This window comes from Corvus moneduloides, chromosome 3 (assembly GCF_009650955.1).
Source record: "Corvus moneduloides isolate bCorMon1 chromosome 3, bCorMon1.pri, whole genome shotgun sequence".
Classification (NCBI taxonomy): domain Eukaryota; kingdom Metazoa; phylum Chordata; class Aves; order Passeriformes; family Corvidae; genus Corvus; species Corvus moneduloides.
The window spans coordinates 76,728,656-76,741,780 of record NC_045478.1 but is presented as its reverse complement, the minus strand read 5'-3'; the positions used below and the strand labels follow the sequence as shown (position 1 = coordinate 76,741,780).

The 13,125-nt window shown below is 42.9% G+C and overlaps 2 protein-coding genes across 5 annotated transcripts in view; both read right to left on the bottom strand.

The window, feature by feature from the left end:
* Positions 1-713: 713 nt before the first annotated feature.
* On the bottom strand, positions 714-7,221 carry RBM34 (RNA binding motif protein 34). Its single transcript, XM_032102284.1, has 10 exons — positions 6,992-7,221; positions 6,641-6,786; positions 5,403-5,622; positions 4,763-4,822; positions 4,159-4,202; positions 3,610-3,693; positions 3,327-3,390; positions 3,152-3,194; positions 1,795-1,913; positions 714-1,080 (listed from the first exon to the last, which is right to left on the bottom strand). Exons 1-10 carry the CDS (start codon positions 7,172-7,174, stop codon positions 772-774), a joined length of 1,272 nt encoding a protein of 423 aa, XP_031958175.1. The 5' UTR covers positions 7,175-7,221; the 3' UTR covers positions 714-771.
* A 2,274-nt stretch (positions 7,222-9,495) lies between these two features.
* ARID4B (AT-rich interaction domain 4B) overlaps positions 9,496-13,125 on the bottom strand; it is an 89,253-nt gene continuing 85,623 nt past the window's right edge. For all 4 annotated transcript variants that reach the window (XM_032102274.1, XM_032102270.1, XM_032102273.1 and 1 more), the window contains 2 exons: positions 12,262-12,408; positions 9,496-11,281 (listed from right to left, as the gene is read on the bottom strand). In XM_032102274.1, the coding sequence (XP_031958165.1) occupies positions 11,151-11,281; positions 12,262-12,408 (278 nt within the window). In that variant the 3' untranslated portion in view covers positions 9,496-11,150. The remainder of the gene's footprint in view (positions 11,282-12,261; positions 12,409-13,125) is intronic.

Sequence of the window (13,125 nt, the reverse complement as noted above, 5' to 3'; positions counted from 1 at the left end):
GCCGCGAGGGGCCGGGGGAACGGGAAACCCAGGGATCCCAGGGAAAGAGCTCTGGGATCGTCGCGTCCAGCCTCTGACCGAACACCACCATGGCAACTAGACCATAGCACTCAGTGCCACGTCCTGTCTTTCCTTAAACACCTCCAGGGACGGTGACTCCACCGCCTCCTGGGCAGCCCGTTGCGATGTCTAATCACCCTTTCTGTGAATGAATTTCTCCTGCTGTCCAACCTAAACCTCCCCTGGCACAGCCTGAGGCTATGTCCTGTCATCCTGTCATTTGTTGCCTGGGAGAAGCGACCGACCCCCACCTGGCTACACCGTCCTGTCAGGGAGCTGGAGAGAGCGATAAGGCCATCCCCGAGCTTCCTTTTCTCCAGGCTGAAAGTCCCCAGCTCCCACAGCCGCTCCCCATAAGACTTGGGCTCCAGACCCTTTACCAGCTCCACTGCCCTTCTCTGCACAACAAAAAAACCCACCCAAATCAAAGTAACGATTTCTACTTCATCATTCTGCAGGTGAGTCACTTTTTCCTATAATCATTGTGGGTAATCCTACACAACTCCAAAACAAAGAATTCACAGATAATCTTTACAGCAAGACCTCGGCTAGAGACGGATTCCTGGAACATAGGAATAAAATCATGGAGCACCTCCTGCTGCCTTCTGGGAAAAGCCAAATGCCCCAGAGCAAACACCAAGAATGACAACAGCTATATTAGCAAACAAAATTTATGACACAACGCTCTCATATATATCCATCTTCATAACACTAATTAGCATTTTTATCCGATTGATTTTTATCAAAGGACTGTTTATTTTTCCCAGCTTTACTCCTAGGAATAGTTTTTAGTCTTTTTGGTTTCGTGCTCTTCTTTAATGGGGTTGCTTTTTCACCAACAAAAGAATCATTAGAACAGCTCTTTTCTTTTTTCTTCTTATCAGCTCTGTCCTTGGGAGCATGAGATTGGTCTGGACTTTTCTGTGCTTTCCTCTTGTCCACTACACGCTGCACTCGTATCTTTCTTCCCATCAGAACTGAGTTGTTGAGTTTCAGAGCAAGATGTACAGCATCTGTATTCTACAAAACCAGACAACCAGTTTAAAAGCATTACCTCCAACAGATTGCTTTCAAATGAACAGTTACCTGTATTTAAAATTGGTAAGCAGGATTTTACAATGAAGAGCACTCAAACCACTCTATTTAGGGAATGACACAACATCCCTGCTCAGGAACACCAGCACCCCTGCACAGCGCACACACTGAGGCACAGACACGTGCAAACAGACTATGAAACAGCTTTCATGAGACACCAAAGTCTGAGGCAGAGAGACAAGGAAAAACTGGGAAAAAAGGCACTGGGCTGCAGGAAATGAACTAAGGAAAATGAGGCTGGGAGAGAGAAAAGAAGTTGTACTGGATCAAAAGTGGAGAACCAGTAAGCAAACCAGCTGCAGGAGAGGATTCCACTCACATTTTGACACATAAGAAATGGAAGAACATTGAATTACACCAAACAAACTCATCTGTCCCTCCTTTAAGTCTTTACCTCAAACTCACTTCCTTCACCCAAGCGTGTACAAAACCTGAAATAGTTTGTTTTGTATCTGCTTCCACAGAACCGGTCTTCCAAGCTGCTTTTACCATACACAACAATGCTACCATGTAACATCATACATACACATGTACACACCCCAAAAAACTACTGAAAAGAAAATAAAAATGCTCTAAAGGTAGCCCCAATTCAGGTTTTGAAGAACTCCCGGTGTGCTGGAGCAGGCTGTTCACACATACCTCAAAGAGGACGTAGCCAAAGCCTTTTCCCAAGCCCGTCCTCCTGTCTCTCACAACTCGCACTCCCACAACATCTCCACAGACATGGAAGTGTTCCCGCACGGCGTCATCGCGGATGTCTGCAGGCAACACAACGGAACAGATGCCTCTTCAGGGAGACACATGGCTTTAAAAGCCTGGCACAAATCCAGTTATTCCACATTTACCAATTCAGGGACACAGACAAATATATTTAAGTATATATTATCACATGAATACGGATAGGTAGACAAATATCAGCAGTTCAGAAAAATCCCAGCAAGCTGACAATGCGGACTTTATAAAGGGCTATTTACTTTGACAGTTACCAATTCTCCAGCTCTGAAGAGTACAACATAAATCACAAAGAACAAAGGCAAAGACTGAAATAAATTCTTGAAATCATTTCATTTATGGTTGTTAACGGAGTAGAAATTAAGATCCCTGCTATACATAAGCTCCTCCTTATGCCAGAATTTCTTTCTAAGAATTAATGCTGATGATAATGAGCTTGAGCTGGCTGTTCTTCAACTGCTGGTTGACTGAGCCATGAATTTTAGCTGAATGGGGGAGAAGGGATTTACAGTTTCCAACCACAGCTGCTATGCAATTATTGTGATAATGGCCGGATTTGTGAGCCTTTCTCCATCTCACGCCTAGGCAGACAAGTGTGATGTGCCATCACAAAAACACAAGTTACTTTCCTTTTTTGTATAGGTATACTTCACACAATCCCCTGCTGTAGATAAAATACCTCTCTGCTGAGGGGAGGGGCTGAACTCAACAGTATGGGTTTAACTACAGCAATGGGACCTAGATGTGCTGACAAAGGTCCAACCTGCTGAAGTAATTTCAGAGCACAGCAAATCATAGAATATTCTGAGTTGGAACAGCCCCACAAGGATTATCAAGTCCAACTTTTAGCCCTGCCTGGACGGAGTCACTCAGCCTGTGGCTCACAGAATGCACCAAAAGGAGAAGCCATCACTGTCCATCACTTGGAATTGGTTCACAAACAGGTATTGGTAACCCTTGAGCAGTTTAGAAAGCCATGGCCTATGCAACTTAGCCATATTTATTTAAAAAACATGAAGTAACAACAAGAATTCAAAGTGCTTGCAATGCTACCTACAATCAATGTGCAGAACTTGACAGAAACTTACAGCCCCTTTAGGTGTTTCAATTAACAAATAAAAATTACCTCCAGCAAAAGGTATTTATCTGCCTAAACATGTGACCCTAAATACCTTAATACCAATAAATGAGGTAACAAAAAGCCTAATGTCAACTATCTCATAAATGCAAATTAATGATGCATAACAATCCATTTTAGACTTACCATATGAAAGATTTCCCAAGAATACAGATCGTTTATTGTCATGCTAAAGGAAACAAGAGAAACAGGACAGTAAGTTATTTGTTACAGAAAAAAAACCAAAACAACCAAACAAAAACAACAAAACCCCCCACAACCAAAGCAGAAAAGGGGATTTCTGGCCACACATCTTACTTACCGAACTGGTTTTAGATGCAGTGTCAACTCTGATGTGAAATCCACTAGCAATTTCTGTTCCGTTCCTTTCGTGGTCAAAAGCAAAAAGTTTAAAAAGTGAAACAAAAGCATTATTTAATCAACAATGTCACCACATAGCAGTATTCCAAAAGCAAAGTTACTTTTAAGTTTGAACCAACATTTTATTCTGATTCAAGCAACAGAGGGGAGGTTGTTTAAATTTAGCTATAAATCTACCTGATCTACGTCTTCAACAGGGGATGAGAAACAAAACTGAGACTTACTCCTTCAGAGCCTTCTGGGCATCACATTCTTCCTTAAAGACAACATAAGCATTGACAAACTTTGCATTTGGGTGCACCTTATGCCTGGAACACAAAAGGGACACGTTACTGCTTAAATCCTGCTGATGCTGTGCAGTGCACAAGCACTTCTTGCTGAACACATTTATGCCTCTGCTTGTTCTGTGCACACTAACAACTTCAATTCACTTGCAGGTCAAGCTACCCCTGTACATGCAAGGTACAGCCCATATATGCCCCCTGAGAAAGCGTCCTCAACTCATAGACATATCCAAAGAAATTAAATACTTTTAGCATCTTCCTCCTTCCTAAAATATAAGAAATGCAACCTCAGGTAACAAATTACTAGTACACACGGCACATAATTCTTTATTACTTGTCGAGAAAACTTAATACCTTAATACAAAGGCAATGACAAAAGACAAACACAAAATACATAAAAAAGACTTAATACAGACAAACTTATAACAACCAACAGTAAAACATTGTTCAGGCCTTGAAAAATACACAAAATTCACAAGGGGAACCTACTTGATTGCTGCTACCTTTTTGGATACAGTATCTTCTGCTGGAATCTTAAAGATAAAAAAGCTTGAGTTAGATGGGCCTAGAGTCAATTTACAACAAAAAGTTTTTCTGTAAGACAAGGAAGAATTCAAGCAGGTGCCACCCAAAGCAACATCGCCAGTACAGTGAGCAAATGATGGAAGCGGCTGAACCTAGAGATGGTCTAAAAAACCCTCAGAGTTAAAGAGCTTGCCTTGACTTTGTCTGACTTGTTTCTCGAGTCCCAAGAGGGTTATTGTCAACTACTTTAGTGAGTACCATGATTTACAATCAACGTGTCTTTGCTACTATGATTTAAAAATAGGTGAGCAATGCCTCAGCCAAAACAGCAATAACAAAGGCATTCCTCTGTCAGAGAACTTATAGCTCTGATCCTGGATCAGCTCTTGCTACAGGAAAAAGGCATCTGTGGTGCTCCTGGGGTAACATCTCCAAGGCTTCTTCTAATAGAAAAACCCACATACCCCAAACCACTTCCGAACTAGTGAAGATACAAGCCTTACAAATACTACTGCCCCTTAACATCAGCAAATAATTTTGGTACGTAACATTAAAGGAAATAACATACCAGAGACCGGAAGCGAATGGATTGGATTTGTCCATACTTCTTAAAAAGAGATTTCAGTACCTAAACAGATGATATTACAAATATTCAGTACACTTTTCAACCTGGTAATCAGAATTATTTTTCAGTATTTATAAGAAATACTGTTCTTACACGGTTTTACTTATAGGAGGTCTCTTAATGGGCTACTAAAAAAATGCAAGTAATTCATAACTATTTCTGTGGTTTTTGTGGCAGCTTCTTCTTCTACAGATTGCCAAAACTGAAGTCGTGCCTCCTACTGTGGAAGAAAGTTCAAATTTAACATGTTTTATGTAACAACCTGAAGCACTGTTTCCATACAGAATTAGTAGCAGAGTAACTTTGTAAATGCAGTTCTCATTTATTCGGTCATTTTTTCATTGACAAGAAACTGACCAGTTCTACTCAAGAAGGAACCACTGCATCTACTGCTGTAGGAAGCCCAACTCCAAGAAACCAGAGATTGTCTCTAATGGTTTCTGAGAACAAGCACTATTTCCTACTTTCCCAAAAGCAGTTCCAATCACAAGTGTGTATGGCTTCCCAGCTGGAAACAGCCCCTCAAACTGAGGAATGCTGTAACTCCTTTCATTCCTTCAGTGGACAGAACCCACCCGTGTACCTGAAGAGTACAAGTGACAGGCAAGTTTCCAACAAACACCGTTCTTCTGTCCGCTGTTTCATCAGCCACCCTTTTTCTCTTCCGCTGTTTTGCAGTAGCACCCGTAGCTGAATTAACAACACTTTTGGTGACGGTTTGAGAAGCCTTTTTCTTTTGCTTCACTTTGTTTGGAAACAATTTTTGATCCTCCTCCTCATCTGCCTGCTCCAAAGCATTCTCTCTGACCAGAAACAAACAGGCAGTTTACAATTGATGGGAAAAAAACAGGTGTTTTGGGGTCAAAGAACTGAAGCCTCCAAGATATTTTAACTTACATTTGAAATTACTATGTTCAACTTAAAATTTCAAACATTATTTTGTTTATTCTGCATTAAACAAACGTATCTGACCATTCAGTAACATGAAAAACTATTTGCTGTTCCCAGGACACTGCATTCACTATTTACAAGGAATCACACAGAAATTCATCAAAATCAAATAATTTGATAGCCTTTAAAACTAAAGGAAAAAAAAATCATCTTTGCATGTTGGACCTAAGAACAGGCTAAATCCTTGTCAGTATGCAGGAGACTGACAAGAACAAACCTCTGGAATACTGCCATGCACTAACAAATCTCTCTCTATCCAAACCTGCCGTAACAGCATGAATAACGAGCAGATCTGAAGGAGTCTCTGGAAGGCTACAGACATAAACCCAGCAAGCAGGTCCCATGGGCCCAGTGCCAGGATGAGGTGTTAGCCTTGTGCTACAACCAAGTTCACTTTATTATCCAAACTGCATTGTAGCATGATCAGCTTCCAATCTGCTCTGAAGCACCTTGCTTCAAGTATTTAAGAGGTCACAGAGAGGTTCTGTGTCACTGCAGAGGCCCAGATACACACTGCTCACTGTGCCTGGCACCCTGCCGAAACCACCTCTGCTGGATAAAGCCAAGGACAGCTAGAAAGCATCTCCCTGTGCCAGAGAACTAGATACATGTGTTTTCATCTCCAACTGCTGGACCTGATGGCTCTCTAGCAGGGCATTTGCACTTCACGGACCTACTGTTTCAAGAAGCTACACTACTTTCTCCTTCAAGGGAAAACTACAGAAGTTTGCACAATCTTAAAAATAATCTTAAACACCAAGTTGAAGATGAGTAGTAGACGAGAACTTAATTGTTTCACTAAATTCATATTACAAGTAATGTAGATGCTGGGGGGCTTAATTTTACCGTAAAATGGTGTCACCTACTCACCTCTCTGACAGTTTTTTCTCTGCTTCTGAACGTTCTTTTTTTCTGGTCTTCTTCGCTTTTACTGGAGGTTCTTGTACGACGGATGAGCTCTGGTCTTCTGACACTTTCTCCCCTTCTTCTGCACGCTTCCTTTTCTTATTTCCCTTCTAAAAATGGTAAGAGAAACAGACTTGAAGGACAAAATTCCAGGAACGCCCCGCAGTTACTTCACATACTGCAACTTATTTGGAGCGCCACTGCCCGAAGCCCACCGCTGCGGGAAGCGGTGCTGGCGCCCTGCCGGGCTCACACACCCCTAGCCCCCGCCCGCCCCGCCAGCCGGGAGAGCTGCCCCGGCACCCGCTCACTCACCCCCGGCACGGCCACCAGCACCGGCGGGGCGGCGGCGCGGAAGAGGCGAGCGAGGGGCGCAGCGGGAGCCGCGGCCGCCCCGAGGCTGCCCGACACCTGCCCCACCACGTACTGCTCCTCCTGCTCCTTCTCCTCCTTGGCCGGGGGGTGCCGCGCCCCCGCGCCGCCCCGGCGGGCCCGCATGGTGGCACGGAGCGCGGCGGGAACAGGCTCAGCCCGCGTCACTTCCGACGCGCGGGGCCGGGCGCTGCTCCCGGGACCGCCCCGCTCCCTCCTCACCGCCCCCCGCAGCCCTGCCCCGCGCCCGGCCACAGCTGGGAGCCGCTCCCGGCCACCGCGGGACCGTGCTGCGCGTGCGCGGAGTGGGACCCTGGAAACGTCCGACATCCGGACGGGACGGACACTCTTAATCTGTGCCACGGGAGGTTCAGGTTGGGTATGAGGAGGAATTTCTTCACAGAAAGGATGATTAGATATTGGAATGGACTTCCAGGGAGGTGATGGAGTTACCATGCCTGGAGGGGTTTAAGGAAAGACTGGACGTGGCCCTTAGTGCCATGGTCTAGTTGACATGGTGGTGTTTGGCCATAGATTGGACTAGATCTCAGAGGTCTTCTCCAACAATTGATTCTGTGATGAGCGTGTGATGGTGCTGTCTCACTGATTGCCCACGACCCTCAGATCCAAGGGGAGCTGAAGCAAACCTGGCAGTGCTGTGGCTGTCTTGTTACACATTTCATACACTTTTTGAGCTGCCACTGTAAGCAGCTGGGCTGGCACCAGCATCCAACTGAAGGCAAAACAAGTAACCCAGCTACTGAATAAAGGAAAAGTCTTGGTCTTGACACATGCATGCACCAGGTATCCCCCCTGCCTTGCCTGCTGCATGCCAGGAAAGGCAGTGACCCTCATGGATGGGGTCAGCCCAAGGGAATACACAAATCCTTTAAAAGAGGCAGGTGGCTGCTGCATGACTTGTAGTGGCTTTTCCAATCTGCTTTCACACAGAAGAGCAGCTCTAGTGACACAGGAGGGGCAGAACAGGCTCAACCATCATCCAGCCCATTTCAGAGACCCATGGCCATTGAAACTCTGCAAGAGGCGTACAGCCTCCAGGAACTCTGCCTGAGAGCAAGTTCAATCCCTGTGTCAACAGGAAAATTCCACAGCGTGATGGCAACTACCCAGTCATAAGTATATACAGGTATCAGTGGAGACTGCAAATAAAGGGAGGTGGGAGCACTGCAGACCCTTCAAGTAAGGTGCGTTTTCCCCTGGCATATGCCCATCTCAGCTATTCCCAACACGATCAATTGTGAGGCAGGCAAACCCGAGTCTGTCACTCATCCAAGGTGCAGACAACACAGCAGGGGTTGTTTGCCTTGCCTCATCTTTCGGATCATGGCCCAAGCAGGTGTTCAGGAGTATGGGCACAGCCCAGCAGGCACTGCTAGTGGTGAACTTCCTCAGCTGCAAGCAGAGTGCACGTGCCAGGCAGGGAACTCACCCATGTATAAAGCTCTGTACAGTACATACCCTGGAAAGCAGCTCAGATTTGACCCACTGAAACATGGGATAAAACTGCCTGGCTAACAGCTTGCCAAATATATCTTCCTACTTGTTACTGGGAGACAAGTGGTTCCATGAATCTGGAGCGCACCATTTACAGACACACTTCACAGAAGAGGTGCAATGTAACACATTCAGACAAATGTTTGAGTAGCCACTAAACTGCATCAGAAATATGATGAAAATTAAATAATCTCTGTATTAAGGAAAAGCAAAAATCCTATTTATGTAAAAACTTGACTTGGGAGCAGAGAGGTGACTAAAGATCCCTGTTTTAAACAGGTAAACAAATCCCCCCTCCCCAGATCACAGAGTCAGTAATTGTCACATCAAAGCAAACAAGGCTGGCAGTAAAACTGAGAGCTGATCAAGAACCTAGCAGTGAGTAAAGAGCTGAATTTGAATCTTGCTTGCCCAGATGTAGTTCCCAGTTACGTCCATACCCCTTATGCCTACTGAGACTTAAAAGCAGAACTGAACTACTATGACTCTGATTCCACTAAACTTAAACAGATGAAAATATCCTCTGAGTAGCTTCACTGAAAATATTAAAATCACCTGTCAGTCTCAGATCACCATAATTCTTAACACAGTCAATGTTTCCAAAGCTTATTTATCATGGTCTGTTACTGTCAGTCTCATCAGTAATCTGTCACTTTGCAGGTGTAGCAGTATTTTGGTCAACTGAACTACAGCCAGCAGTTTGTTTCAACTGGCTCTGCCTTAATGATGGGCCACGCTTTCGCCTTCTGCTGAAAAAGAGGATGGATTTGAAATAATCACTTAAGAGAAAAATTAGGCAAATGCACCTACTCAAGCTTACCTTTACATGGCCATTACAGCACATCAAAGATCATTTGCTAAACTGATTCTGTAGCTTGACATAATTTTCATGAACACACTACAGTTGCTTAATTAAACTGTTAGAAACAAAATCAGGGATTCACAAACTATGGCATTTTATTTCAGAGGCCTTTGCTTACATTTGTACAATATATTACATAACTCTCCATTTTCTGCAGAACCTAATATATATTTTATAGCTTTTTTCTATAAGCTTTTCCTTCAATGTCTGTCAACAAATTTTTACAGTCCTGTACAATTCTGAATACTTTGAAACCATTTTCAATAAAATCAGTTATAACCTTAAGCGCACACTACGAAGACTGAAAATGCTTTTCTTAGAAAAGTCAAATGAAAAGGATTCTGACACTCTAGCATCTACAAACAAAATGCTTCAAATTCTTACATGTTGTATTGCCAGAAAACAAAGAAAAACATGCCAGCCCCTACTTCCCCAGGCAAAAGAAGTACACAGAACTACAATTAAAACAGTAAAACAATCTGTACAATAAAGTACTGTGTATTAACAGTGCCAGGTATTAAATAGCTTGAATGAACACTTCCGCAATATACAAATGTCTTACAAAGGTATAGAATTAACAGGAGAGAGCTTGGGATCCATTCAACATAAAATCAATACAAGTGAAAACATTTTGAAGTTGGTTTTGGAATTTGTACAAGGCATTTAAAAAATTAAACATCTACCACTCGGCTAGCTAGTTATTTTAAAAACAACTACCCTTTTGTGGCAGTGTTGGTATCAGCAACCAGAAATTATAACCTCACACCTTACTCCCTCTTGAAGTCCTCTCCTTGAAGCTCGTAATAAAATAAGCATTACAAATGAAATATTTGTTGCTTTAAGGGGAAAAGAAACATTTACAAGAAAACACAAAAATATACCTGTTATAATCCATTATGAATAAATATACACTTTAAACTGGCTGAATACAATCTTTATACATTAAGATTTAATACAGTTTGTTAGCCATTTTCTTTCTTTTTCATAATGTATTTTATCAAAATTAAAAAAAAATACTGTTTTATAGAAAAATGGCAAAGTACAGTAGTTTCATTCCAATTAACGGGTTCTTAAAACCCAGAGTAACCTATTTAAGCCTAATTCAAACCTGTAAACATTAGTCAGTCTTTTTTTTTTTTTTTTTTGTAAAGGAATCCTCATATTTGGTTATCAGGACTGATGTCAGACATCCTACTAACTGCAGGTTTTGAATAGATGTGCTTGACGTATACAATTAAAGCCACTATAAGGTGACTTAGCAGTTAAAAAACAATTAGCTTGTACAAATGAAAATATTTTCAATATTTGTCATAAATAAATGGAAAAATATCAAATGTTCCAGCTTTAACAAAATACCAGGGAATACAGTAAGCCTTACCACATTGATTTAGATCACCCCAACGACTATATACTTATTGTCCTGTCTCTACAGGCAGTGAACAGCCTCCATTTGCCACAGTGGAAGGCCTTCGAGTCACTAGACTTACAATTCCCAGACAAGTTGGAAACAATTATTGCTTGAGGAAAAGCAGTTTGTTGTACTTTTTCTTCATAAAAGTGCACTTAAGTGCAAAGTTAGCTTGTCAAGAAACAACTTTAAATACAAAATAGTGCTTGTCTGAATTTTGTGCCACTGTGCAGTATAAAAAAAAAAAAAAAAAGGAAAAAAAAAAAGAGTGGCCCTCAGCAGCCATTAAGTGCAAAGTGCTTTGGCAAGTCCTGCTGTCACCTGCACTCAACTGACATTCCATTCTGTGATGAACTTGACATAGATGGTTCTGCTAATGTTAACATAACTGCAGCCGTAATGGAACTAGAGGAAGGTGATGAGGAGGAAGATGATGTAGTAGCAGCACCTGCAGAGGAAAAGGAAAATACAGGTTATAGAGATTCATAAATCAAGCAATAAAAATGTTTTCCTGTTCAGCAGCAAGCACTGGCACATACTGACTCCAGTAACTACTGCCTAGCAATGGAAAAGAAACAAGCCTCCACTGCCTGGTTTGCGTAGGAAACACTGACAGAAGTATGCAGCCGTGTGCAAGGCAGTGCAGCACCATTACCCCTTGTAGCCCTGGGTCATCGACCACCCAGATAAGGGCCCAGCCAAAGGAGGCCAGAGCTCGCCCCTGACCCACCAGCACAGTCAACTGTTCCTTTTCTTTCCCATGGGAACCAGCACAGGGCCTTGTCCCAGCACTGAATCTGCACATTCGCCCTGCTCTGGCAACCAAGCAGCAACTGCAATTCCCACCCATAACCCATGACCATGACCCATGTCATGGCTGGGGCCATAAAATCCTACTACACGTGGCATTTCTCATAGAAAAGGATCCTTTTAGCATTCCTAGAAGCAGGCACACTAGAACATTCCTTACAGCAACAGGTGCGGCAGCTTCTGAAAGATGAGAAATTTAACTGGTCTCCCTTAAAGTCATGGAATAAACCCCTTATCCTAAGGGGAAAGCACTAACTAGGCCCACAAGCAATACTACAGTAAACTTATCTGTAACTTGAAGAAAAGTTAGAAGTTATTAACACCCTTTGTTCTCTGCTTAGATGTGTTTATTTTCTGTATATTTTTTCCTGTATGAAGTAGTTGTGCCTCAAGAGCATGAAACAGATTGCAAACCTTGGTAACGCTCTACCCCCCTGGGTATCTGATCCCCGCCTTCTAATGGTCATAAAATAACTGCACATAGCATTTCCCAAAACCCAAACAAAACCACATTCCTAATGACACACATCTCCCTACAAATTATCCAATTCTTATCAGGACCTTAATATAACATGCAATTAAGCCCTCTAAAAGTAGAATTTAGTTTCCAGTGCTCACTTTCCCGCTCTTTTTTCTTTAAGCGCTTTCTTCTTCGGTCAATGGAAGCCACCTCAGATTTCAAGGACAGGTAATGTTTCCTGATCTCTTGCAATTTTTCTTGGAGAACTGTTATGCGTTCGGCACTAGTCAGGTTTTCCAAGTCAGCTGCAAGTTAAACAATCTCTGTTAATTATTGTATTGAAGCATTGCCAAACACTTCTGAGTGTCAGTGAAGTGGGAAATACTCAAATCTTAGTGATGTGCTTCAAGATAGCAGACAACAAAGACAAATTTGTTCATTTTTTTTTTATTCTTTACAAGATACCACCATACACTCTTTGGGGACTTTTTAAGGAACTGGGAGAGGAAAAAAAAATGCATTCCCTTCCCCATAAGGAGGAAAAGGAAAAAAAAATTAAGACAACTGATGAAAACCTAAGGGCCAAAACTAGCTTTGAGCCTGTGGCTTTCAGTCCTTGCTGGAGCTCAGTTTGGCTCTTGACACCAGGAAGGTCAGCCTTGTTACAAAATAAGCAGGTTACAGTAGGAATCTGCACAGCTGTGGGGTGGTTCTGGTGGACTCCCTGGCATATGTGCCATAAGGAATAACCACACAGGACCTCCCTGCCAGACACGGCCAGTACAGGAGCCACCCCTCTGGCTGCTTCCAGCTGGGAGCTCTCCACAGCACGGCACACAGCAGTGGGTGGCACAGGCAGGAGAAACTCTCAGTTCAGTCCAGGGAAGCCAGAGTGAAGCCACACTGTTAACACTCAATTCAAAAGCATTTAAGAATCATTTAAACTACTGTGGGGTGCAAAACGCATTGTATCAACCTGTAATGAGGGCAGCACCAAAGGACCAGAAGCCACAATTGTATTA